Genomic DNA, 23,868 nt, shown 5'->3' with positions numbered 1-23,868 from the left:
TCTGCCTGCCTCTCTGCCTACTTGTGATCTCTGTCTGTCAAATAAATAAATAAAATCTTAAAAAAAAAGAGTCAGTTATTATTCCTGAGGGTAAGTTGCAGGGCTTATTTTTATCTTTTCCTTTTTTTTCCTTCTTATTTATGTCTTTTGATCTTAAGAGAAACTTAGACATATTACTTTTCAACTTAAGAAATATTTTGGTGCTTAAATAATACAGAAGACAGAATTTCAAACACTGCAGATAATTAAAGCATTAAAAAACTTGGAAACATTTACTTTCACAATTTCTTGGGACATCCAAGAGCAAATATTATCTTGGGATTCAGAATTGCTGCTGAGCTTGTCCCACCACTGCCAAAAAGGCACACAGTTGTCCATACTCTATATATTTAGGTTGTCTGAGTAACAGAGCAACCAGTTATTTATAATGATGGCCAAAAAGGCATATTTTAGAAACATATATCAAATAGCAGTACTAGTAATATTGTTACTTAAAATTTTCTATTGAAAACTGTGATAAAGCAACATGAATGAAAAAACCAGGTAATAATATGGGTTATCAGATTAATTACAATATATGGTTATGAAAATAAAACCATGTGTGTTAAATAGTAGTTTCTTAATCCACTTTCTCTTCCCTGCTCTAGAATGAGCTTTTTGTGAAGAATAAAAAGATGTTACATGTAAAAATACATGTTAATAAAGAAGCAAAGCCAGAAACCTTGTTTAAAGAACCAGAAAAAGCTGTGAATAAGATGGCAGTTGCTGTTTTTTGTTTACCTGAGGAGAAGACGATGCTCAAGCATGTATTGAATCCAGTGATTGCTATGATGTCATCTAAACTGCTAGCAGCCATTAGTAATGTTGGGATGCCTTTCTTAATGCCATATCCATTTTCTTGCAAAAGGAGCATGGAAGGGACAACCACAGCAGGAGAGACAGCACCTACTACAAAACTATGAAAAAGATTTTGAAAACCAATTTTAAAACATTCTTTCAGCAAAGTAGTGTTTTATATTAAACCTTACAACAAATACATTAACCTTTACAGATTTACTATAACTTCAAAAGTAAAAATGCTGAGTCAATGTCATTTAATGGTGGTAAAATTTTCCACACATTTTTTACTGCTGGCTAAAAGTTTATAAAGATTTCATTCAAGATGTTGGTTTGGGCACAAACTGCCTCTTGCTTCATCCCTAAGTCCTTTGAGATGAAGATATAAAAATAATATGAAAACTCATAACCTAATTAGGAAAAAAAAAAAAAAAGGAGACACCTCAATGGGTAAGAAACCAAGTATATCCCAGGAAGATAAGATTTTAAGATTGAAGAAGGAAATCATAAATCAAGTGTGTGTGAGTAAACACTGCTACAAAAAATATGGTATACTTCTAAAAATGCTCCAAATACAGAAATGGCAGATGCTGTGAGCAGAAGAAATCTGAGGAAATCCAACGGGTGACTATTTGGGGTACCACTGTAAGAATGGCCAGACAAATGTACTCTCCACCCCATTTCTAACTCTTGAACAAGTCAGTAAGGAACAGATGTCTGTCCCAAAGAAGGAACAATGAGTGTAGGCACCAAAGTTGCAAAGACAACTGAGAAAATTCCTGGGATGGATGATGACACCCATGAGGAATGAGGACATTCCCACTCAGGATGTCCTTTGTTGGTATATCTCATTCAGTACCTTACCTCATCACTTCCACATTCACTTTATAAAGGTTGAAGTATATACCTTGTGTAGAGATGTTCTTGGTGCCCAACCAGAACACATTTAGCAGGCCAGTGCACACATCCCCTACTTGTTGGCTCCTAATCTCCGACACCTGCAGCTTTTTAGCAATATTGTCCTGCTAAGAAGAGCTTACTTGAGGTTGCTAAGGAGGTTTTCCTCCTACTCCTCCTTCTTCCAGACAGCTTCTGTGAATTACTGACTGATATAGAGGGTCTGATAGTTTAGTACCTTTGCTTCTTTGGCTGTACAGTCTGTTATAGTTTTCTCTCAAAATTTCCCTGTGGACTCAAGAAGAGCCTAGAATTCTCTAAAAATACTTATTTGCCTAGTTCGATTGTTTCTGACCTTTACGGCACGTTGGAATCATCTCGTACATTATTTATCCGTAGGTGCTTAACAAATTATTCCCAAATTTTGTAGCTTAAAACAACACGCACTTATTATCACACAATTTTTGTGGGTCAGGAATCTGGGTGTGACTTAGCTGTATGCCTCTGAATCAAGGTCTCTCACAAGAGGTAGAAGATCTGCTTTACTCACATGACTGTTAGCAGGCTTTCAGTATTTTGCTCTGGGGGTTTCTCAACGGGGCTACTCATAATATGGCAGCTGGGTTCTCCCAAGATAAGTAATCAAAGAAAATGCAAGACAGAACATGCAAAATAGAAGCCATGGTCTTCTCATGGCATAGTAGGTGTCATGAAATTCTATAATTTCTGTTGTATTCTGTTCATTAGAAGCAAGTCAGTAAGTCCAGCACATATTCAAGAAGAGGGTATTACACAAAGGTATAGATATCAGAAAGCAGGGATCGCTTGGAGTGATCTTAGAGGCTGACTACCTTGTACTTGGAGACCTTTCAAAATACTAATGTCTGACTCCCATTCTAAGACATATTGATCTGATTTAAAATGGAATTTGACCTGAATACTAGGATTTTAAATAATTTTTAAAAAATTGTGGTAAGGAATACATAGTATAAAATTTATCCTCTTAACCATTTTTAAGTGCACAGTTCAGTAGTGTTAACTATATTCACATTGTTGTATAACAGATCTCTAGAACTTTTTGTCTTACAAAGCTAAAACTCTATATCCATCAAACAACCCCCCTTTCTCCCTTCCTCACTCAAGACCCTAGCAACATTCTACTTTCTATTACTATGATTTTGACCACTTTAGATATATCAGTGAAATCATACAGTATTTGTCCTGGCTTATTTATCCCAGCATAATGTCCTCAAGATTCATCTATGTTGGAGAATGTAATAGGATTCTTTCTTTTTTTCTTTCTTCCTTCCTTCCCTTTCTTTCTTTCTTTCTTATAGGTGAATAATATTCCATTCTATGTATATACCACATTTTCTTCATCCATTAATCTGTCAGTGTGGGCTGCTTCCACTTCTTGGCTATTGCAAATAATGGATGTTGCAAATATTTCTTTGAGGTCTTCTGTTCTCAATGGGCCTCAGATATCCAAAGTGTTCCACTCTTTTTTCTGCTAGCATTCTGAGTCAGGTGAGACAGAAACCAGTCCCTTGGGTCAAAAAACCAAATTGTAGGACACATGCTCCAGCTTTTTTCTTTCCCTCCTGATAGAGAAGCCAGGAGTTGGGAGTTTTCTCCTGGTTACACCTTGCTGTGCAGGGAGGGGATGAGGCATAGTGGGTAAATGCAATGAACTATTCTAACTGCTCCAATGTGTCTCCTGGCCTTGCACTTGGATGGGATACTATAACTTCTCAAGTGGGTTCTGGAGTTCTCACAAAGATAATCTGGTTCTTATGTTTTTAAGTCAGTATTGTGCCAGAAGGAGAGCCTGGGGCTTCCTATTATGCCATCTTGCCGATATTACTCTTCTGATTGTTGGGATTTGCGAAAGCTCCCCAGGTGATTTTAATACATAGTAAAGTTTGGGAACCACTGATTTTCTCCAGAATGTATCCAGCTTCCTTCACTCAGAGGTTTCTATGGAGACCTCACTCAATACATTACTTGCATAAGAAGCTTAATCTCAGCCTGAGCTTCTAAGATACCTTGCTTGGTAACATGATTGGACTATTCCCTGAGAGAGGACAAAAGCCAGTAGCTAAAGTGATCACAAGTTAATGGGAATTAAAAGTATTGCAAAATATTTAGGGAAATCTATCACTTCGAGGTACATGTTCATTAAGGGGAAGGAATTTATACCGAGAAAAGAGATATAATAGGAAGAAAGCCACCAAAATGACTTCAGAATAACTGTAAATATCCTCTGAATCATGAAAGTACACTACATCTATCCATAAAAGTTTAATGATAGTTCCTAGAAATTAACAATGAATTTCCCAAATTAAAAAAAATACAAACATAGCTGAAGAGTGATTTAATAAGCTAGAAAACTGTGCAGAGAAAATTTTTCAGTGTGTACTGAACATACTGAAAGGTAAAACACATAGAACGTAAAAAAGGTAAACACATAGAAAGTATAAGGAAAACTTAATAGGTATGGAGAAGAGAATTACAGAAGGACATAATAGAAGAAAACTATTACCTTGAAGGACATAATAGAAGAAAATTCTTACCTCCGAGAGGTAAAATATATAATCAAGACCTGGAAAAAGATACACAATCCTCTGATTGAAACATTACACCAGATACTGAGTAGAACAAATTTTAAAAAAATTTGCCTAACGATATTAAGGAATTGTTGTTAATTTAGTAAGAAAAATGCTGTTCCTTTTAGAAATGCATCCTCTAGGGTATAGGGATGAAATGCCATCCTGTGTGTAATTTACTTTAGGATTCATTAGGGACTATTAACTTTAAATTAAGGATATTTGGTGCTTGTTATTTTGTTATTATTCTCTCTACTCTTGTACATGTTTGAAAATGTTCACTAAATAAAAAGACTTGAGGCTGCTCTAATCAAATATTAATATGAAAATTATTTACACGAGAATCTCATTAAAATGCAGATTCTGTTTCAAAAAGTCTGGGATGGGGTCCACGATTCTGCATTTCTAACTTTTAAGTGATACTAATGTTGCTGTCCAAGGAACATACGTTGTATAGCATGAAATTTTTAATTGTAAAAATTTGGAAAACCCAGCTTCCAAAGAGAGGGGGAGAGAGAAAAGATTGTATTAGTCTACCTAGAAAAGGAATGAAAAATTAGTTTGATAGGAGATTCTTTATGGGCAAAACTAATGCAAAGAGATGACACTGATATCCTTAAAATATTGAGGGAAAAGAATTTTGAATCTAAAATTCAATACAGAGTCACAAAGTTATGTTCAGACCCTCAAGGATGCAGTTTCTTATTCACTTATCAGTTTTAAAAGAACTAGAAGATCAACTTATCAGGAAGAATGTTTAGTACAAAAGAAAGGAGTTTTAAAAAAAATACAAGGGCAGGGGCACCTGGGTGGCTCAGTGGGTTAAGCCGCTGCCTTTGGCTCAGGTCATGATCCCAGGGTCCTGGGATTGAGTCCTGCATCGGGCTCTCTGCTCAGCAGGGAGCCTGCTTCCCTCTCTCTCTCTCTCTGCCTGCCTCTCTGGCTACTTGTGATTTCTCTCTCTGTCAAATAAATAAATAAAATCTTAAAAAAAAAATACAAGGGCAGAGGCAGCATAATGTAGATGTTAAGAATAAAGTCTCTAGCCATAGCCAAAATTCTTGATGTATCTATTTAGTTGTCTGATGTTAGGAAAACCATGTAATATCTCTTTTCTTTGTTTATATGCAAAAAAGTGGGAATAATAATAATAGTATCAACTTTATAGGTCTTTGTGAGGATTAAATAAATTAATTATCAAGTACTTTACAAAGTACCTGACACATGGTAAGCACTATATATATGTATGCTACTACTATAACTATTATGATTATCATCACAAGAGATAATGATGAGCAGTGAAATTAATTGCTAAATCTATAGAAGTGTTCATTGTAAAGAAAACTTAAAAATAATTTTGGAGTAAAATTATAGATTATATCAACTGGTGGGAGAATATATGAGGGAGTGAAGGATAGTGAAAAAATGTTATAAATTTAAGTATGTTTTTCCCAAAATTATAGGAAATTACTAGAAGAATGAATTTCTAATTTCTAAATATTAAAGGAATAAACAAAAGTGGAACAAAGAAAATACTGTTAATTCAACAAAGGTAGGAAAAGTGAAAAAAGAATGAAATTCACATGAATCACATGAATTCACATGAAATTCACATGAATATTTTGAAAAGCAAAATAAGGTTAAGTCAAGGTTAAGTCAAAATTCACCTACAAGGAATGGGCTGGATGGACCTGTTAAGAAAGAGCCTCTTTGACTGAATTTTAAAACGTTAGCTCTGTTAGTGAAATATACATCTAAGACAAAATGGTACAAAGAAGTTGAAAATTATAAGTTTGGTAAATAAACTGAATCCATTTCATAAATGAAAATTTGGTTTACATTAGAAAATTAATCAACATGAGTCACTATAATAAAGGAGAAAGTTCACACTATCTCAATAGAAGCAAAACAATTACTTGATAAATTTTACACCCATTTTAAAAAAAAGATTTTATTTATTTATTTGACAGAGAGATAGCACAAATAAGCAAAGCAGCAGGCAGAGGGAGATGGAGAAGCAAACTCTCTGCTGAGAGCCCAATGTGGTGCTCGATCCCAGGACCCTGAGACCATGACCCGAGCTGAAGGCAGACATTTAACTGACTGAGCCACCCAGGTGCCCCTCTACACCAATTTTTAATGAAAATGTAGCAAACTAAGAATTGAGGTAAATTTCCTTAATTTAATTAAGGGCAGCTACAAAAACCATGACAAATACAGAGTCAAGACAAAGATGCCTACTATCACCACTTCTAATTAACATTATTATATTTAAGGGCCTAATCAGTGCCACAAAGAAAGAAAAATAGATGGTATACTTATTGGAAAGAAAGTAAAGCTGTCATTACCCACAGATGATATAGCTGTACATGCAGAAAAACCAAAGCAACCCACAGATAAATTTGAATTAATGAGCCCAACAAGGTTGCTGGAGACAAAAGCAATTTTTAGAAAATAATTAAATAATATTTCTAAATACCAGCGACAAATAATAAAAACATAATATATAAGTACTATTTATAATTGCAATAAAACTATCAAATGCCTAGGAATAAATCTAATTAAATGTACACAGGAACTCTATGTAAGAAATAAAAACCTCTTGATTAAGAAAAATTAGAGAATACCTAAATAAATGGAGGGGCACACCATGGGTTTGAGTTGAATAACTCAATATTAGAAATGTACCAGTCAGGGGTGCCTGGGTGGCTCAGTGGGTTAAGCCTATGCCTTCAGCGTGGGTCAGGATCGAGCCCCACATTGGCTCTCTGCTCAGCAGGGAGCCTGCTTCCCCCTTTCTCTCTTTAAGGTAGATTATGGATTTATGGATTATGGATTTAAATGTGAAAGTTAAAACAGTAAAATTGCTAGAAAACAACATAGAGAATATATTTATGACTTTGGATAGGGAATGACTTCTTAAACAGAAAATGCCAATAATGAAGAAAAAGAATGAAAGACTGAACTACATTAAAAATGAAAAATTTCTGCCACTAATGGAGTGAAAATGGTAGTTGATAAATGGAAAAATATATTTGCAATGCATTTAACAAAGGACCAATATCCAGAATGTGTTAAGAACTCCTACCAGGGATGCCTGGGTGGCTCAGTTGGTTAAGCAGCTGCCTTTGGCTCAGGTCATGATCCTAGCGTCCTGGGATCGAGTCCCACATCAGGCTCCTTGCTCAGCAGAGAGCCTGCTTCTCCCTCTGCCTCTGCCTGCCATTCTGTCTGCCTGTGCTCGCTCCCTCTCTCTCTCTGATAAATAAATTAAAAAAAAAAAAGAACTCCTACCAATAAATCAGAAAAAAACAACAATAACAAAAAGCCCATTAGAAATATGGGAAAGAAACATAGCAGGCACTCTTTAGCTTTATTATAAATCAGGTTAATAGAAATAAAATCCCAATGAGATATCACAGCATATGAGTGGTTCAGATTAAAAAGACTGATGATTCCAAGTGTTGGCAGGAATTGGAATAATAGGAACTCTTATATACTACTGGTGGAAATGTAAATTAGGAATTCTGAAAAATAATTTGACATAATCCAAACTTTTAAACATATAGCTACCCTGTGAACCAACAACTCAGCTCCTAGTTATGCACCTATAGAAAACTGTGGACCAAGAGTTATTTACAAGAATGTTTGTAAGAGCATTGGTAATAACAACTCCCAACTAGGAACAATGCAAATTCCCACTGGCAATAGAAGGCACAAACTAGTATATTTATATAATGATATACTATGTGAAAAGGAAAGTGAACTCTGTTCACATAATAACATAGGTGAATCTCAAATATAATGTTGAGTTTAAGAGCTACACACAAAAGAATATATACTATATGATTTCATAAAATGCAAACTAAATTATAGTGTTAGAAGTTAGTATAGTGGTTATCTGTGGAGAGGAGGGAGAGAAATGATTAGGAGAGAGCATAAGGACACTTCTGGGGTCCTATCTGGGTGATGGTTAAATGAATATTCATCTTTTAATCATTCAAGGAACTGTACATTCATATCTTTACACTACTTTGTATGTGAGTTATACTTTAATAAAAATATGTTGGACGTAGAAATTACTTAAAAATAAAATCTTAAAAAAACAGAATAGCAGTAGATGTTTCATTATTTAGATGTTAAGAGTGCCAGAGGGGGGCCTGGGTGACTCAGCCAGTTAAATAGCAGATTTTCAGCTCAGGTCATGATCTCAGTGGCCTAGGATTGAGCTGCATAGGACCCCATGCTCAGTGGGGAGTCTACTTTAGGATTTTCTCTCCCTCTGCCCCTTCCCCTACTTGATGACTCTCTCTCTAAAATAAATAAATAAATCTTAAAAAAAAAGAGTTCCAGAAAGATAAATATATTAAATTAGAGAAGATGGTATACTCAAAAAAATAATGAAAGTAAATTTCCTTTAATTAAAAACAAAAGATTGGGGCACCTGGGTGGCTCAGTGGGTTAAAGCCTCTGCCTTTCGCTCAGGTCTTGATCCCAGAGTCCTGGGATCGAGTCCTGAATTGGGCTCTCTGCTTAGCAGGGAGCCTGCTTCCTCTCTCTCTGCCTGCCTCTCTGCCTACTTGTGATCTCTGTCTGTCAAATAAATAAATAAAATCTTAAAAAGAAAAAAGACAAAGTTGTTTAAAAACAAAAACAAAAACAAAAGACCTTAAATCTAAATAAAGGGTCACACAGACAATGGAACAATCCATATTTAAATAATTTACAGTAATATTTTGGAAAATCAAAGAAAAGTCCAGACAGAGGATCACCTACAAAAGAATAACAATTAGATTGACATCAGACTTTTCAATAGCAAGGAGATGAAGGAAAACAGAACAGTTTTTAAAAGTTTAAGGAAAATAATTTTGGACACTTTCCTTCCTCCCTTCCTGCCTTCCTTCTTGCCTGCTCTTTCTTCTCTTCTCTCCTGTCCTTTTTCTTCCTTCCTTTCTCCCTCTCCCTTTTATTTCTTCCTTCCTTTCTTTCTCTCTTTCCCCTCTCCTCCCTCTCTTCCCCCTTCCTTCCTTCTTTCTCTCTTTCTTTCTTTCTAAAAATTTTCTTTCTTACTTTTTAAAAAAAGTAATCTCTATGCCCAGCATGGGGCTTGAACTCACAACACTAAGATCAAGAGTCACATGCTCTACCACCAACTGAGCCAGGTTTTCTGCTTGGGAGCAAGTTCAAGGGTGTGGTAGAGGAAAACTAAACAAAGCCCAACAAACTTTCTGAGTTGAGAAGAAAGAGTCTGGGAAAGCCAAGGCAGTTAAAATTTTCAGAGCAGAATACCTGAGGGCGGGAAAGACAAAAGTTCCAGAAATTTGCATGAAGGACTCTCTGTGTCTTTGGTTGAATACCAGTGAGGAAGGGCATAGAGTAAAACCCCAGAAATCTGGGCAAGTACAACACCTAAAGAAAGATCACTGAAGTAGCAGGATAAATAATTTCCAGAGCTCACACAAGGCTGGGAAAACCTCTGGGGTCCCACCAACTAGAGTGGAGATACCTTGTCAAGCACATAAGGTATTCAGTAGAAACTCAGAAGGGCCACACCGTAGAAGGAAACTAAATTAGCCCTATAGTGAGGCTACTCTAGATAATCCCCCAAAGATCTTAAAAATGAGACTTGAAAGCATCAACGAATTCACACATAATTTAAAACTGCCCTCTGGGACAAAGTGTAATTCTAAAGAAAAATAACCACCATGGGTGCCTGGGTAGCTCAGTTGGTTAAGCCACTGCCTTTGGCTCAGATCACGCTCCTGAATTCCTGGGATTGAGTCCCTCTCATTGGGCTCCCAGCTCCGTGGGGAGTCTGCTTCTCCCTCTGACCTTCTCCCGTCTCCTCCTCTCTCTCAAATAAATAAATAAAATCTTTAAAAGAAAAAAACCCAAAAAACCCAACATGTAAAACTTTCAAAATCCAGCATCTCACCACTAGACATATGAAGGGGTGGATAATGTAACCTATAACTGGGGGGAAAAATCAGTTAATAGAACACAGATCCACAAATGAGAGTGATGAGGGAAATGATAAATCAATGTTAATATAGCTGTTATAAATATGTTACATATAAATATGTTCCTTAAGCATCTAAAGGAAAACATGAACATAATGGAGAAAAAAGTGGAACACAGAATAAAGAACCAAGAGAACTTTAGGAAATAAAAAATGGCAGTATCTGATGGAAACAACCTAAGTTTCTGCCAATGGCTGAGTAGATAAAGAAACTGTGGTGTGTGTGTATGTATGTATGGAATACACTATGGAATATTCAGCCATGAGAAAGAAAGAAATACTGTCATTTGCAACAACATGAATGGACCTTGAGGGCATTATGCTAAGTGAAATAGAGAAAGACAAATACTGTATGATCTCACTTATGTGTAGAATCTAAAAAAGATGAACTCATAGAAACAGAGTAAAACGGTGGTTACTAGAGTCTGGGGGGTGGGAGAAATAGGGAAATGTCGGTTAGTAGAGAATAAACTTCCAATTACAAGATGAATAAGTTTCAGAGATCTAATGTGAAGCATGGTGATTATAGTTAATGGTACTGTATTATATACTTGAAAGTTGCTAAGGGAGATGGTCTTAAATGTTCTCACCACACACACACACAAAGGTAAATTATGTGACAAGATGGAGGCATTAACTAATGTTATGTTGGTAATTATTTTGCAATATATAAGTGTATCAATTCAACACATTGTATGTCTTAAACTTACAAAATGTTATATGTGAATTATATCTCAATAAAGTTGGAAAGAAATGTATGATGGCTTATGACCAAAAAAAGCAGTATCTGAATTTTTAAAAATTTACTGGATAGGAGTGAGAGAAGGTTGAACACTGCAGAAGAAAAGATCAATGAACTTGAAGACATAGCAATAAAATATGTCCAAAACGAAGTGCAAGCAGTCCAGATGTCCATCAACAGATGAATGGATAATGAAGACGTTGTGTGTGTGTGTGTGTGTGTGTGTGTGTGTGTGTGTGTGTAAAAAAGAGGATACTGTTTTTGTAGAGGCAAAATAGCAAAAACCTTAGAATACTGACATAGAAATAGACAAAAGAGATTGCAAGAAAATAGAACACAAAGTATAAAAACAAATCTATGGGATTTGTTACATGATAAAATCAACATTTCAAATCAATGGGGTCAAGAAAAAAGTTTTCTATAAATGGTGTTGAGACAACTACCTATTCACGTGGAAATGAATGTAGCTAGTTCCTCATATGTAATAAACTCCAGCTATTTTATTTTATTTTATTGTTTATTTATTTAAAAATTTTATTTACTAATTTGACAGAGATCACAAGTAGGCAGAGAGGCAGGCAGAGAGAGAGAGGAAGGGAAGCAGGCTCTCCGCTGAGTGGAGAGCCCAATGTGGGGCTTGATTCCAGGACCCTGAGATCATGACCTGAGCCAAAGGCAGAGGCTTAACCCACTGAGCCACCCAGGTGCCCCACTCTAGCTATTTTAAAAGAATTTTTAAAAATTAATTTAAAAGTAATGTGAATAAAATATAAATAAATTTGTGATTAGAGGTTAAAAAGGACCTTTTGAATGACACATGAAAAGGCATTAAACAGAAAAAGAAATATTGATAAATTTGATTACATTAATAAAACCCTTTGGTATAGCAAAAGCAGTTATGTTTCCCCATGCCCTCATTTTTCTTTTTGATTTTCAAAATCAAGGAATGGTTTTATGTAATTTGCTCTTCAATATGTTGGAAATAATAAAATACTCTTTTTAAAAAAAGATTTTATTTATTTATTTGACAGAGATCACAAGTAGGCAGAGAGGCAGGCAGAGAGAGAAGAAGGGAAGCAAACTTCCTGCTGAGCAGTGAGCCCGATGTGGGGCTTGATTTCAGGACCCTGGGACCATAACCTGAGCCGAAGGCAGAGGCTTTAACCCACTGAGCCACCCAGGCACCCCTGGGTGCCCCTAAATATATTTTTTAAATATAAATATATTTTTTAGATAGAAAGTCACCGTAAGCAAAGATGAATATCTAGTGGTGTATTAGGACAAGGTATTTGGAATACTTGTAACAAAACATTGAAATAGTAAGAAAGAAAAGAATAACTCAACAGAAATATAGAAAAAGGGTATGAAGAGGCTAGTATAAAAATACTCGGGCAATCCCTTTTAGGAAGATGGCGGCGAAGGCGGCGAAAGCGAAGAAGGAAGCCCCTGCCCCTCCGAAAGCCAAAGCCAAAGCAAAGGCTTCAAAAGGCCAAGAAAGCGGTGCCAAAAGGCATCTACAGTCACACACATACACACAAAAGAAGATCCACATGTTACTTACGTTCCAACGACCCAAGACTCTGTGTCTCCGAAGGCAGCCCAAATATCCTCCAGAGAGCACCCCCAGGAGAAACTAGCTTGATCACTATGCCATCATCAGGTTCCCCCTGACTACTGAGTCAGCCATGAAGAAAACAAGACAACAACACGCTTGTTCATTGTGGATGTCAAGACCAATAAGCACCAGATGAAACAGGCTGTGAAAAAGCTCTAGGACATTGATATGGCCCAGGTCAACACCTTGATGACCTGATGGAGAGAAGAAGGCATATGTTCTACTGGCCCCTGACTATGATGCTTTGGGTGTTGCCAACAAAATTGGGATCATCTAAACTGAGTTCAGCTGGCTAAATCTAAATACAGTTTTTTCATCATAAAAATACTCAAGGTCATTAATAAACACATAAATGCACATTAAAACAACAATGAAATATCATTTTTCATTCACCAGATTAGAAGAAATCATAAAAGTTCGGCAATATCAAAAATTTGCAAGGATGTGAAAGAATAAAAGTTATTTTCATTCCCTGCTGGTGATGGGGCAAACTAGTATGAGCTGAAGGCATTTGGATAGTATCCATCAAAACTGAAAATGCACAGAACCTAGGTAACTATTCTAGAAAAACTCATATTTGTGCAAAATGAGACAAATAAAATGTATTTGTTATAACAGGGTAAATAAAATCTGGTCTTATCATACAATGTAACACTATACAACAATTAAACAAATGAACTACATTTTTTTTAAAGCTTTTATTTATTTATTTGACAGAGAGAGATCACAAGTAGGCAGAGAGGCAGGCAGAGAGAAAGGAAGGGAAGCAGGCCCCCCCACCGAGCAGGGAGCCTGATGCGGGACTCGATCCCAGGACCCTGAGATCATGACCTGAGCCGAAGGCAGCAGCTTAACCCACTGAGCCACCCAGGCGCCCATGAACTACATTTTTAAATGTGTATAATCTCAAGAATACTGTTGAGAAAATTGCAAAGAAAGTGATACGTTCTTTGATAAAATTTATATGATATATATGTACATAGTACATATATCCCTGGATAACAGGACTGTTTTATGTATTTTCTTTCTTTTTTTTTTTTTAAGATTTTATTTATTTATTTGGCAGACGGAGATCACAAGTAGGCAAAGAAGCAGGCAGAGAGAGAGGAGAAAGCGGGCTCCCTGCTGAACAAAAAGCCCGATGTGGGACTCGATCCCAGGACTCTAGGATCATGACCTGAGCCGAAGGTAGAGGCTTTAACCCACTGAGCCACCCAGGTGCCCCTGTTTTATGTATTTTCATATAAATGATATGGAATGTTAATTTTATAGGTCTAGAATGATAACATAAAACTTATAAAAGTTGTTACCTTGGGTAGGGGTATGGGCACTAGGATTTGAAGACATGGTTAAAAGGCATTTTACTTTTGTCTGTAAAGTTCTAATTTTTTAAAAGTAAAATGTACTTGGGTATTACTTTTATAATAAAAATTAACTTTAGGGACGCCTGGGTGGCTCAGTGGGTTGAGCCGCTGCCTTCGGCTCGGGTCGTGATCTCAGGGTCCTGGGATCCAGTCCCGCGTCGGGCTCTCTGCTCAGCGGGGAGCCTGCTTCCCTCTCTCTCTCTCTCTGCCTGCCTCTCCATCTACTTGTGATTTCTCTCTGTCAAATAAATAAATAAATAAATCTTTTAAAAAAAAAAATTAACTTTAAAGAATCCATTGCATTTGGCAGTAAGTATGTAATGGGTGAACTTTACTATATTTTCCAATGGATAAGTAGAGGCAAAAGGTAAGTGCATTGAAGAATGAAAAGTTCAGGATCTAGAGAGAGTGATTATAGACTATTACTCTGAGGAAGTGGAACATGAAGGGAAATGGATAGTGGGTAAAAATACATGGGACACTAGATATAGGAAAGAGGTTTTTTTTTTGTTATAATATCTATATCTATACTATATATCTAAACTATTTCACATTTTGTAAAACATTTTTGTATCTTTCTCATGTGTATATATAATATATATATACAACATATAAGGAAAAGGCCATTGGATGGGTTAAAAAGTAGAAATAGATTATAATAGGAGAGAAGGAATAAATTGATCAAGTGAATTATCTTGCCCTAAACATTAAGGGACTATGCAAGTTTGTTAAGGATATGATAGATTTAGAACACGGCTCTGCTTCTAATCAATTGAACTTTCAAGGTTTTCTACCACTGTGAAAAGAATTTTAATGAGAAATTTGTCTATATAATATTCTGATTATTTCAATAATTTTATTATTTTCAATAATTTTAAACCGAGCATCCTTAACTGGATATTTTTGTAGAGGAAATGAAAAAAAGTTACCCCAACAGAAATCCCCATTCCCAGGGAAATTTCATAATGAAGTGGGAAATAACAGCAGTCGAACATGCCTCCATGAGGCAAGGACCAATAGCCAACCTTAAACAAACTCTCTTCAAATGCTTCAAAGCCTGAAATATAAAAATAATCACATTTAGACAAACTTATAATGGCCAACAAGGAAATTATTTAAGTAAATTCTGAAATATATAGTCTTTTTTGAGTAATTAGCTTTTACTAAGTTAAGACTTCCAGATTGTCCCACTGGGCTTGAAATGCTAATGCAGCTCATTTTGTAGGTCCATTGGATTATAAACTATTTCACATTTTGTAAAACATTTTTGTATCTAAACTATTTTAAAAGATCAATTTGTCTGTAATTAAATAACTATTTCTACCTTCCTTAATCTTCCTTGTAAATAATATAATGAAAGTAACCTATGTTTATTTCCATCAGTTAACTTTTAGAAATGACTTGTTTGAGTAATTTAATAATTATAATAGAAAATACCAATGTGCCAAAAGAGAACATCACTTAAAGACAGCATAACTTACTAAAAGGGAGAAATTTAGAATTTTTTCATTGGTTCTATTTTTCTACTTGAGAATATAATAAATTATAAGTTTTTTTATGCTTTTTTTTTTAAGATTTTATTTATTTATTTGACAGACAGAGATCACAAGTAGGCAGAGAGGCAGGCAGAGAGAGAGAGAGAGAGAGGGAAGCAGGCTCCCCGCGGAGCAGAGAGCCCGATGTGGGGCTCGATCCCAGGACCCTGAGATCATGACCCGAGCCGAAGGCAGCGGCTTAACCCACTGAGCCACCCAGGCGCCCCTTTTATGCTCTTTTTTAAAAAGATTTTTTTTTTAAAGATTTTTAAAATTTATTTGACAGAGAGAGAAAGAGTGAGTGAGAGTACAGAGGCAGGGGGAGCTTCAGAGAGAGGGAGAAGCAGGCTCCCCACAGAGTACGGAGCCCAATGTGGGGCTCAGTCCCAGGACCCTGTGGATTCAGGAATCACGACCTGAACAGAAGGCATATGCTTAACCGAACTGAGCCACTCAGGTGCCCCTGTCTTTAGGCTCTTGAAAATATGCTCTTACAAATATCTTGAGATATTTCCACTAAACTCTTATACTTGTTGTTTGAGTACCGTTATACTCATGAATAATCGTCTTTTTAAAAGCCAAATAGATTTATCATTCTAGATATTAATATTTTAAGAAATATTTAAAAGGATTATCTTCTATAATAATTCAAAGTTAATCAAGCATATATTCTGTGGGGGTGGGGTGGGTAGATAACGATCACGAAACAAAAACATTACCAAAATACTTAAGCCCTCTGAAAAACAAAATAAAAGCAAAAACAGTTTAGAAGTGGACCTTATCCTTTATTAACTAGAAAGTAAATAGTTCTCCACAGAAAACCTGCAGCTCCCAAACAATACAAATGCTGTACAAGGGAATGTATCTCTATACAAATAATTAAAGATGAGCTCTAATGAAGATCTCACATCATAATGATTCTCTTCATATCAGCAATAATGGTGACCAGAAGTAGAAATTATAAGATGCCAATATTTCTGCAAAATCCTTTCTCTTAGGGCGCCTGGGTGGCTCAGTGGGTTAAGCCGCTGCCTTCGGCTCAGGTCATGATCCCAGAGTCCTGGGATCGAGTCCCGCATAGGGCTCTCTGCTCAGCAGGGAGCCTGCTTCCCTCTCTCTCTCTCTCTGCCTGCCTCTCTACTTGTAATCTCTGTCTGTCAAACAAACAAACAAACAAACAAAAAAATCCTTTCTCTTAGTTTTACTTACAGGCTTCATTTAGAATAGCTATAACAAAAATTTTGCCTCTTTTTCTTTTCTATAAGCCCCAAATATTTAAAATATTTTTTTAAAGATATAATTAGAAATCTACCTGTGGATCGAGTCCAAGTCCAGCTTGTATTAGGATAATGGTAAGGGCACAGTTTCTTAAAGCTGAAGACCACTTGTTATTAATACGGATGTAATTACTGAGGAATGGAATATTTCTGACAGTAAAACCAGCCAATAACATCCCTTAAAAGAAAGAAAATAAAGCACGTCTCATTCATTTAATTTTTCTAAGTTAGAAGAGAGAAATGTATAATTTCCCTTCTTCAAACACACTGTATCTCATTGCTTTGGTGAAGGGCAGCTTCGCCATAAAGGTGAAGGGCAGCTTCGCCATAGAGGAAGCAGCATAAAAAATGACATATCTTAAAAGGCTACAACAAGTAATTCAGTGTTGTTGGGACATAAAGGGCAAGGAAGGGAGTAGGAAAATGAGCAGGAGGGGACAGATAATATAAAGCTACCCCCCCTGCAGCCTCCATTCACACGGCTTTGCCAGAGTAATGCACTATAGGAAAGTTTTAGGAGGAAGTGACATAACGAGTCTTGTATTTTCCACGTGATGGTCTTGATGAATTATATAGATATAAAACTGGAGGGGAGAACGATTAGAAGGCTCTGCCATAGTCCATCAAAAAGTGGAAAACAAATAGCCTAAGCTAGGACAAGAGTGGAAGTTTTGGACAAATAAAAAGATTCAATAAATACTTAGGTGCTGAAAGGGTGCTGTGGACATAATAGGATGGAGTGATTGTCTCTAATGAAAGTATACTGAATATTTGGATGTATTGAATATTTAGAAAATATGAGACACCACTAATAGATGTTCTTCCACTAATTTTCCTCTGTCCAGATGGAGAGTTATATAGTAATAGTAATGATAAAATACTAGTTAGGCAGATGATGCATCCAAGAATGTACATAGTAGAGATGCCCATATAGCTTACTCAAAAGCCATAAAACCTTCTTATGCCCTAATCACTACAGTATTTGAATCTTATAATTGTATTTGAGTTAGGTTATCTACAGAAAAATTCAGTCTTTTCCAAGTGTTTCTTTTTCTACAATATATTTAAATTAACTAAAAAATGTCCTATTAAACAATAAGGCAACAGGAATAATATATTGGATATATTTAAATTATTTCAAAAATATTCTAAGAAAAAAATCTGTGTGCTCATTTGTAGAAAGAATAAATAGTTCTAGAAATGAGCTATAAGCATACATATATGGTAAATACATACATAAAAATCATATTACATTGAAATCTTTCTAAATTATATCTATTTTATATAGAGTATGTTCATAATTTACATATAGTTAATAACAAAGAAATAAGAGCTAACTGTACACTTACCAATAAGAGGTGGAAGTTGAGGTACTGAAGGTATTCTAATGTGTTCCAAAAGCTTCCCCCCAATAATAGCACTATAAAAGATCATTAATAGTCCAAATAAATTTCCACCAGGGAGAACTTCAGTGCCAAAGAATGACCAGGCTACACACCATACCATAAAAATTGTAACTCCTGAAATATAAAAAAATCATACAACCATATATCTACATAGACATAGATATACACATAAAAAAGATGAATTCTATTTTATCAAATGTCATTATTAATAGTCCTATATAATGAATGATACATAGCATTGACTATGTTGCTTGTTAGTATAATTGAAATCATATCCGTTTAATATATATTCCAAAGTTCCTATCAATTTATGGGACAAGCTTTTAACAAAGTATTATTATTATTTTCTTTTTTAGGATACTTGAAATATGTTTAGTAATAAGAGACAACTAACATTCTCTTTTTATTTTTATTTGCATTTATTCTGTGCAGTATTTACTCCTGGGCCATAAATTTTTATTTCTTCAGTTTCTTTTGGGATATTGTTTTCTTCTGTACAACCTCCTCTTCTGGTTTAGGAACAATCAGCCCTTTTTCAGTAAGGATCATCTTGGTGTGGCAAGGAGAGCTCATGTATGGGTTAATTCGACCATGAGCCCTGTAATTTCTGTGCTGCATCGAGGGGGCTTTGTTCACCCAAATGTGCTCAATGATCAGAGAATCACCATCTAAACCCTTAAGTTCAGCATTACTCTCTGAAATTTTAAGCACAGGCAGGAAAAATTCAGCACTCTTCTTGGGCCACTGACCCTGTGTCCAGCCCCACTGTTTGGCCTGGGCACACCTACCGACTTCATCATGATAGCATTTACTGTTTCTGCAAAGTGACCATCTTTCAGATACTTGGTGGCTTTTTGAATATGCATACCCTTGTTGGCCTGGGCAGTTATATATGTGTTCCTAAAGTGAGTACCCAGATCTGAACCTCTAGATCTTTTTTTTTTGCATTTAAATTTTTTTTTTTATTTTTTATAAACATATATTTTTATCCCCAGGGGTACAGGTCTGTGAATCACCAGGTTTACACACTTCACAGCACTCACCAAAGCACACACCCTCCCCAATGTCCATAATCCCACCCCCTTTTCCCAACCCCCCTCCCCCCAGCAACCCTCAGTTTGTTTTGTGAGATTAAGAGTCACTTATGGTTTGTCTCCCTCCCAATTCCATCTTGTTTCATTGATTCGTCTTCTACCCACTTAAGCCCCCATGTTGCATCACCACTTCCTCATATCAGGGAGATCATATGATAGTTGTCTTTCTCTGCTTGACTCATTTCGCTAAGCATGATACGCTCTAGTTCCATCCATGTTGTCGCAAATGGCAAGATTTCATTTCTTTTGATGGCTGCATAGTATTCCATTGTGTATATATACCACATCTTCTTGATCCATTCATCTGTTGATGGACATCTAGGTTATTTCCATAGTTTGGCTATTGTGGACATTACTGCTATAAACATTAGGGTGCGTGTGCCCCTTTGGATCACTATGTTTGTATCTTTAGGGTAAATACCCAGTAGTCCAATTGCTGGGTCATAGGGCGGTTCTATTTTCAACATTTTGAGGAACCTCCAGGCTGTTTTCCAGAGTGGCTGCACCAGCTTGCATTCCCACCAACAGTGTAGGAGGGTTCCCCTTTCTCCACATCCTCGCCAGCATCTCTCATTTCCTGACTTGTTGATTTTAGCCATTCTGACTGGTGTGAGGTGATATCTCAGTGTGGTTTTGATTTGTATTTCCCTGATGCCGAGTGATATGGAGCACTTTTTCATGTGTCTGTTGGCCATCTGGATGTCTTCTTTGCAGAAATGTCTGTTCATGTTCTCTGCCCATTTCTTGATTGGATTATTTGTTCTTTGGGTGTTGAGTTTGCTAAGTTCTTTATAGATTTTGGACACTAGTCCTTTATCTGATATGTCGTTTGCAAATATCTTCTCCCATTCTGTCAGTTGTCTTTTGATTTTGTTAACTGTTTCCTTTGCTGTGCAAAAGCTTTTGATCTTGATGAAATCCCAATAGTTCATTTTTGCCCTTGCTTCCCTTGCCTTTGGTGATGTTCCTAGAAAGATGTTGCTGCGGCTGAGGTCGAAGAGGTTGCTGCCTATGTTCTCCTCAAGGATTTTGATGGATTCCTTTCGCACATTGAGGTCCTTCATCCATTTTGAGTCTATTTTCATGTGTGGTGTAAGGAAATGGTCCAATTTCATTTTTCTGCATGTGGCTGTCCAATTTTCCCAGCACCATTTATTGAAGAGGCTGTCTTTTTTCCACTGGATATTCTTTCCTGCTTTGTCAAAGATTAGTTGACCATAGAGTTGAGGGTCTATTTCTGGGCTCTCTATTCTGTTCCATTGATCTATGTGTCTGTTTTTGTGCCAGTACCATGCTGTCTTGATGATGACAGCTTTGTAATAGAGCTTGAAATCCGGAATTGTGATGCCACCAACTTTGGCTTTCTTTTTCAATATCCCTTTGGCTATTCGAGGTCTTTTCTGGTTCCATATAAATTTTAGAATTATTTGTTCCATTTCTTTGAAAAAGATGGATGGTACTTTGATAGGAATTGCATTAAATGTGTAGATTGCTTTAGGTAGCATAGACATTTTCACAATATTTATTCTTCCAATCCAGGAGCATGGAACATTTTTCCATTTCTTTGTGTCTTCCTCCATTTCTTTCATGAGTACTTTATAGTTTTCTGAGTATAGATTCTGTGCCTCTTTGGTTAGGTTTATCCCTAGGTATCTTATGGTTTTGGGTGCAATTGTAAATAGGATTGACTCCTTAATTTCTCTTTCTTCTGTCTTGTTGTTGGTGTAGAGAAATGCAACTGATTTCTGTGCATTGATTTTATATCCTGACACTTTACTGAATTCCTGTACAAGTTCTAGCAGTTTTGGCGTGGAGTCTTTTGGGTTTTCCACATATAGTATCATATCATCTGCGAAGAGTGATAATTTGACTTCTTCTTTGCCGATTTGGATGCCTTTAATTTCCTTTTGTTGTCTGATTGCTGAGGCTAGGACCTCTAGTATTATGTTGAATAGCAGTGGTGATAATGGACATCCCTGCCGTGTTCCTGACCTTAGCGGAAAAGCTTTCAGTTTTTCTCCATTGAGTATGATATTTGCGGTGGGTTTTTCATAGATGGCTTTGATGATATTGAGGTATGTGCCCTCTATCCCTACACTTTGAAGAGTTTTGATCAGGAAGGGATGCTGTACTTTGTCAAATGCTTTTTCAGCATCTATTGAGAGTATCATATGGTTCTTGTTCTTTCTTTTATTGATGTGTTGTATCACATTGACTGATTTGCGGATGAACCAAACTTGCAGCCCTGGAATAAATCCCACTTGGTCGTGGTGAATAATCCTTTTAATGTACTGTTGAATCCTATTGGCTAGTATTTTGGTGAGAATTTTCGCATCTGTGCTGAACCTCTAGATTTGCATAATTTTGTATGGTTTTCTGGGTCAAGCAAATAGCAAACCATTTTCTGAGGTCACTTCAGGTCACTCAGGGGAAGAATTAAAGTGTTATTATTTTAAAAAATATTTTAAAAGTATATGTGAGTCCTTTAAAGTGCTAAACTGTTCTCAAAACATATGACATTTTAAAAATGTTATGGTAATATTATGAGCTTTACTTCATTATATATCTTAGGGTAGCTTTTGTTTCTTAAATTCCACATGTGAATAAAATCATATGGCATTTTTCTCTAATTTATTTTGCTTAGCATGATACACTTCAGCTCCATCCATGTCATTGCAAATGGCAAGATTTCATTATTTTTGATGGCTGAGTAGTATTCAATGATCAATATTCAATATTCAATTAATATTCAGTTATATCTCACATCTTCCTTACCCATGCATCAGCTGATGGACATTGGGCTATCTCCATAGTTTGGCTATTGTTGATAATGCTGCTGTAAACATTGGGTGCATGAATCCTTTTGAATCTGTATTTTTGTATTCTTTGGGTAAACACCTAGTAGTGTAATTTCTGGATCATAAGATTGTTCTATTTTTAACTCTTTGAGGAAGCCCCATACTGTTTTCCAGAGTGGCTGTACCAGTTTTCATTCCCATTAACAGTGCAAGAGGGTTCTCCTTTTTCTGCCTCCTCTTCAACACCTGTTGTTTCTTGTGTTGTGAGGTAGTATCTCATTACAGTTTTGATTTGTACTTCCCTGAGAGAAGAATTTACTCCTTAAGAAAAAGAGCCAGGGTTTTGGGGAGGACTGATAAACTCTGAGGCCTTCCTGCCTGGGATTGCTCTCTCTCTTCCCTTCATTTTCCCTCACTCCTTCATTTGGGAAAAACTTCAGTTATACCAGTATAGAGGTAGATAAAAAACCAGCTGCTTTGTTGTCAGAGGAGGTGGAACAGATTTGATATGGAGTAGAGGGAGAAAACCCATAATTTTGTTAAAAATTGTGGATTGTTTTCAGAATCAGCAGAAAAAAACATGTAGTGGTGTTAGTTTGAGGTTGCAGTTCAAGTTGATATGAGTGGCAGACAAGCTAAAAATTGAACTGTGAGATCTTAGATAGTACAGAATCAGAAAGGTTAAGGTAAGTTCTCTGTATATCTATGGCTGATTGGGAAAGTATGCAATCGCAGAGAAGACTCCAGAGAGTATGGAAAAAAAAAAAAAAAAAAAAGAAGAAGAAGCAAGAAAGAAAAAGTGAGACTTGATTACCAGCAGCAATTTTGAATGTCTTCTTCAACCCACCTACAGATTACTTGACAGAAGGTGGAAGCCTTATTGACTTGAACATAGTATCTCCCCTAAATCACTTGGTGACTATTAAGTTATGCAGACAAAAGAGAAACTCCTAGGATGATAGGCTAAAAACAAATAAACAAAAACTAAGAGACATCACCTGCTGCAAACCATAGGGCAGAATGATTCCACCGATTTAAGTACATGCAAATTACCCAAACAACAACAACAACAACACAACCACCACCACCTTAAGAAACTAAAACTGAATTCAAAATTGTCATAATGTGTAACTAAACGTTTCATTTTTCAACCTAAACTTACTAGACATGCAAAGAAACGGGAAAGTACAACCATTTTCAGAAAAAAAAAAAAAAGCAGGCAATAGACAATGAGTAAATGAATCCAGGTGTTGGATTTATGAAGTTTTCAAAACACCCATTTTAAATATGTTCAAATAATTTAAATGTAATATGTAACTTAATAAAGAATATTAATAAGAGGTAAAATTTATTTAAAAATTGAAATCTGGAATTGAAACCTACAACAATGAAATGAAAAGTTGACTAAAGAGCTCAACAGCATTTTTGAGCTTGTGAAAGAAAATATCAGTGAACCTGAATATAGATCAACAGAGATTAATGAATTTGAAAAACTAAAGGAAAAAAGGAATTAAAAAAAAATGAACAGAACCTCAAACACCTATAGAATACCATTAAGAGTACTAACATATGCATAAAGGAAGTCCCAGGAGGAGAAGAGGAAGGTAAGAAGGGGTAGAAACATATTTGAAAATATAATGTCTGAAAATCTCCCAAAGTTAATAAAAAATACAAGTGT

General features: G+C 36.0%; 1 protein-coding gene and 1 pseudogene across 3 annotated transcripts in view; both read right to left on the bottom strand.

The window, feature by feature from the left end:
* The window catches only part of SLC9B1 (solute carrier family 9 member B1), a 66,546-nt gene that overhangs the window by 11,629 nt on the left and 31,049 nt on the right, over nucleotides 1-23,868 (bottom strand). For all 3 annotated transcript variants that reach the window (XM_059171868.1, XM_059171859.1, XM_059171850.1), the window contains 4 exons: nucleotides 18,242-18,412; nucleotides 16,928-17,070; nucleotides 15,010-15,137; nucleotides 781-956 (listed from right to left, as the gene is read on the bottom strand). In XM_059171868.1, coding sequence (XP_059027851.1) covers nucleotides 781-956; nucleotides 15,010-15,137; nucleotides 16,928-17,070; nucleotides 18,242-18,412 — 618 coding nt within the window. The remainder of the gene's footprint in view (nucleotides 1-780; nucleotides 957-15,009; nucleotides 15,138-16,927; nucleotides 17,071-18,241; nucleotides 18,413-23,868) is intronic.
* Nucleotides 18,734-21,793, bottom strand: LOC131829772 (large ribosomal subunit protein uL22-like; annotated as a pseudogene).

The sequence above is a fragment of the Mustela lutreola genome, chromosome 1, assembly GCF_030435805.1.
Source record: "Mustela lutreola isolate mMusLut2 chromosome 1, mMusLut2.pri, whole genome shotgun sequence".
Taxonomy (NCBI): domain Eukaryota; kingdom Metazoa; phylum Chordata; class Mammalia; order Carnivora; family Mustelidae; genus Mustela; species Mustela lutreola.
Note: the sequence above shows the minus strand (reverse complement) of the source record. Positions and strands in the feature narration are given on the sequence as shown.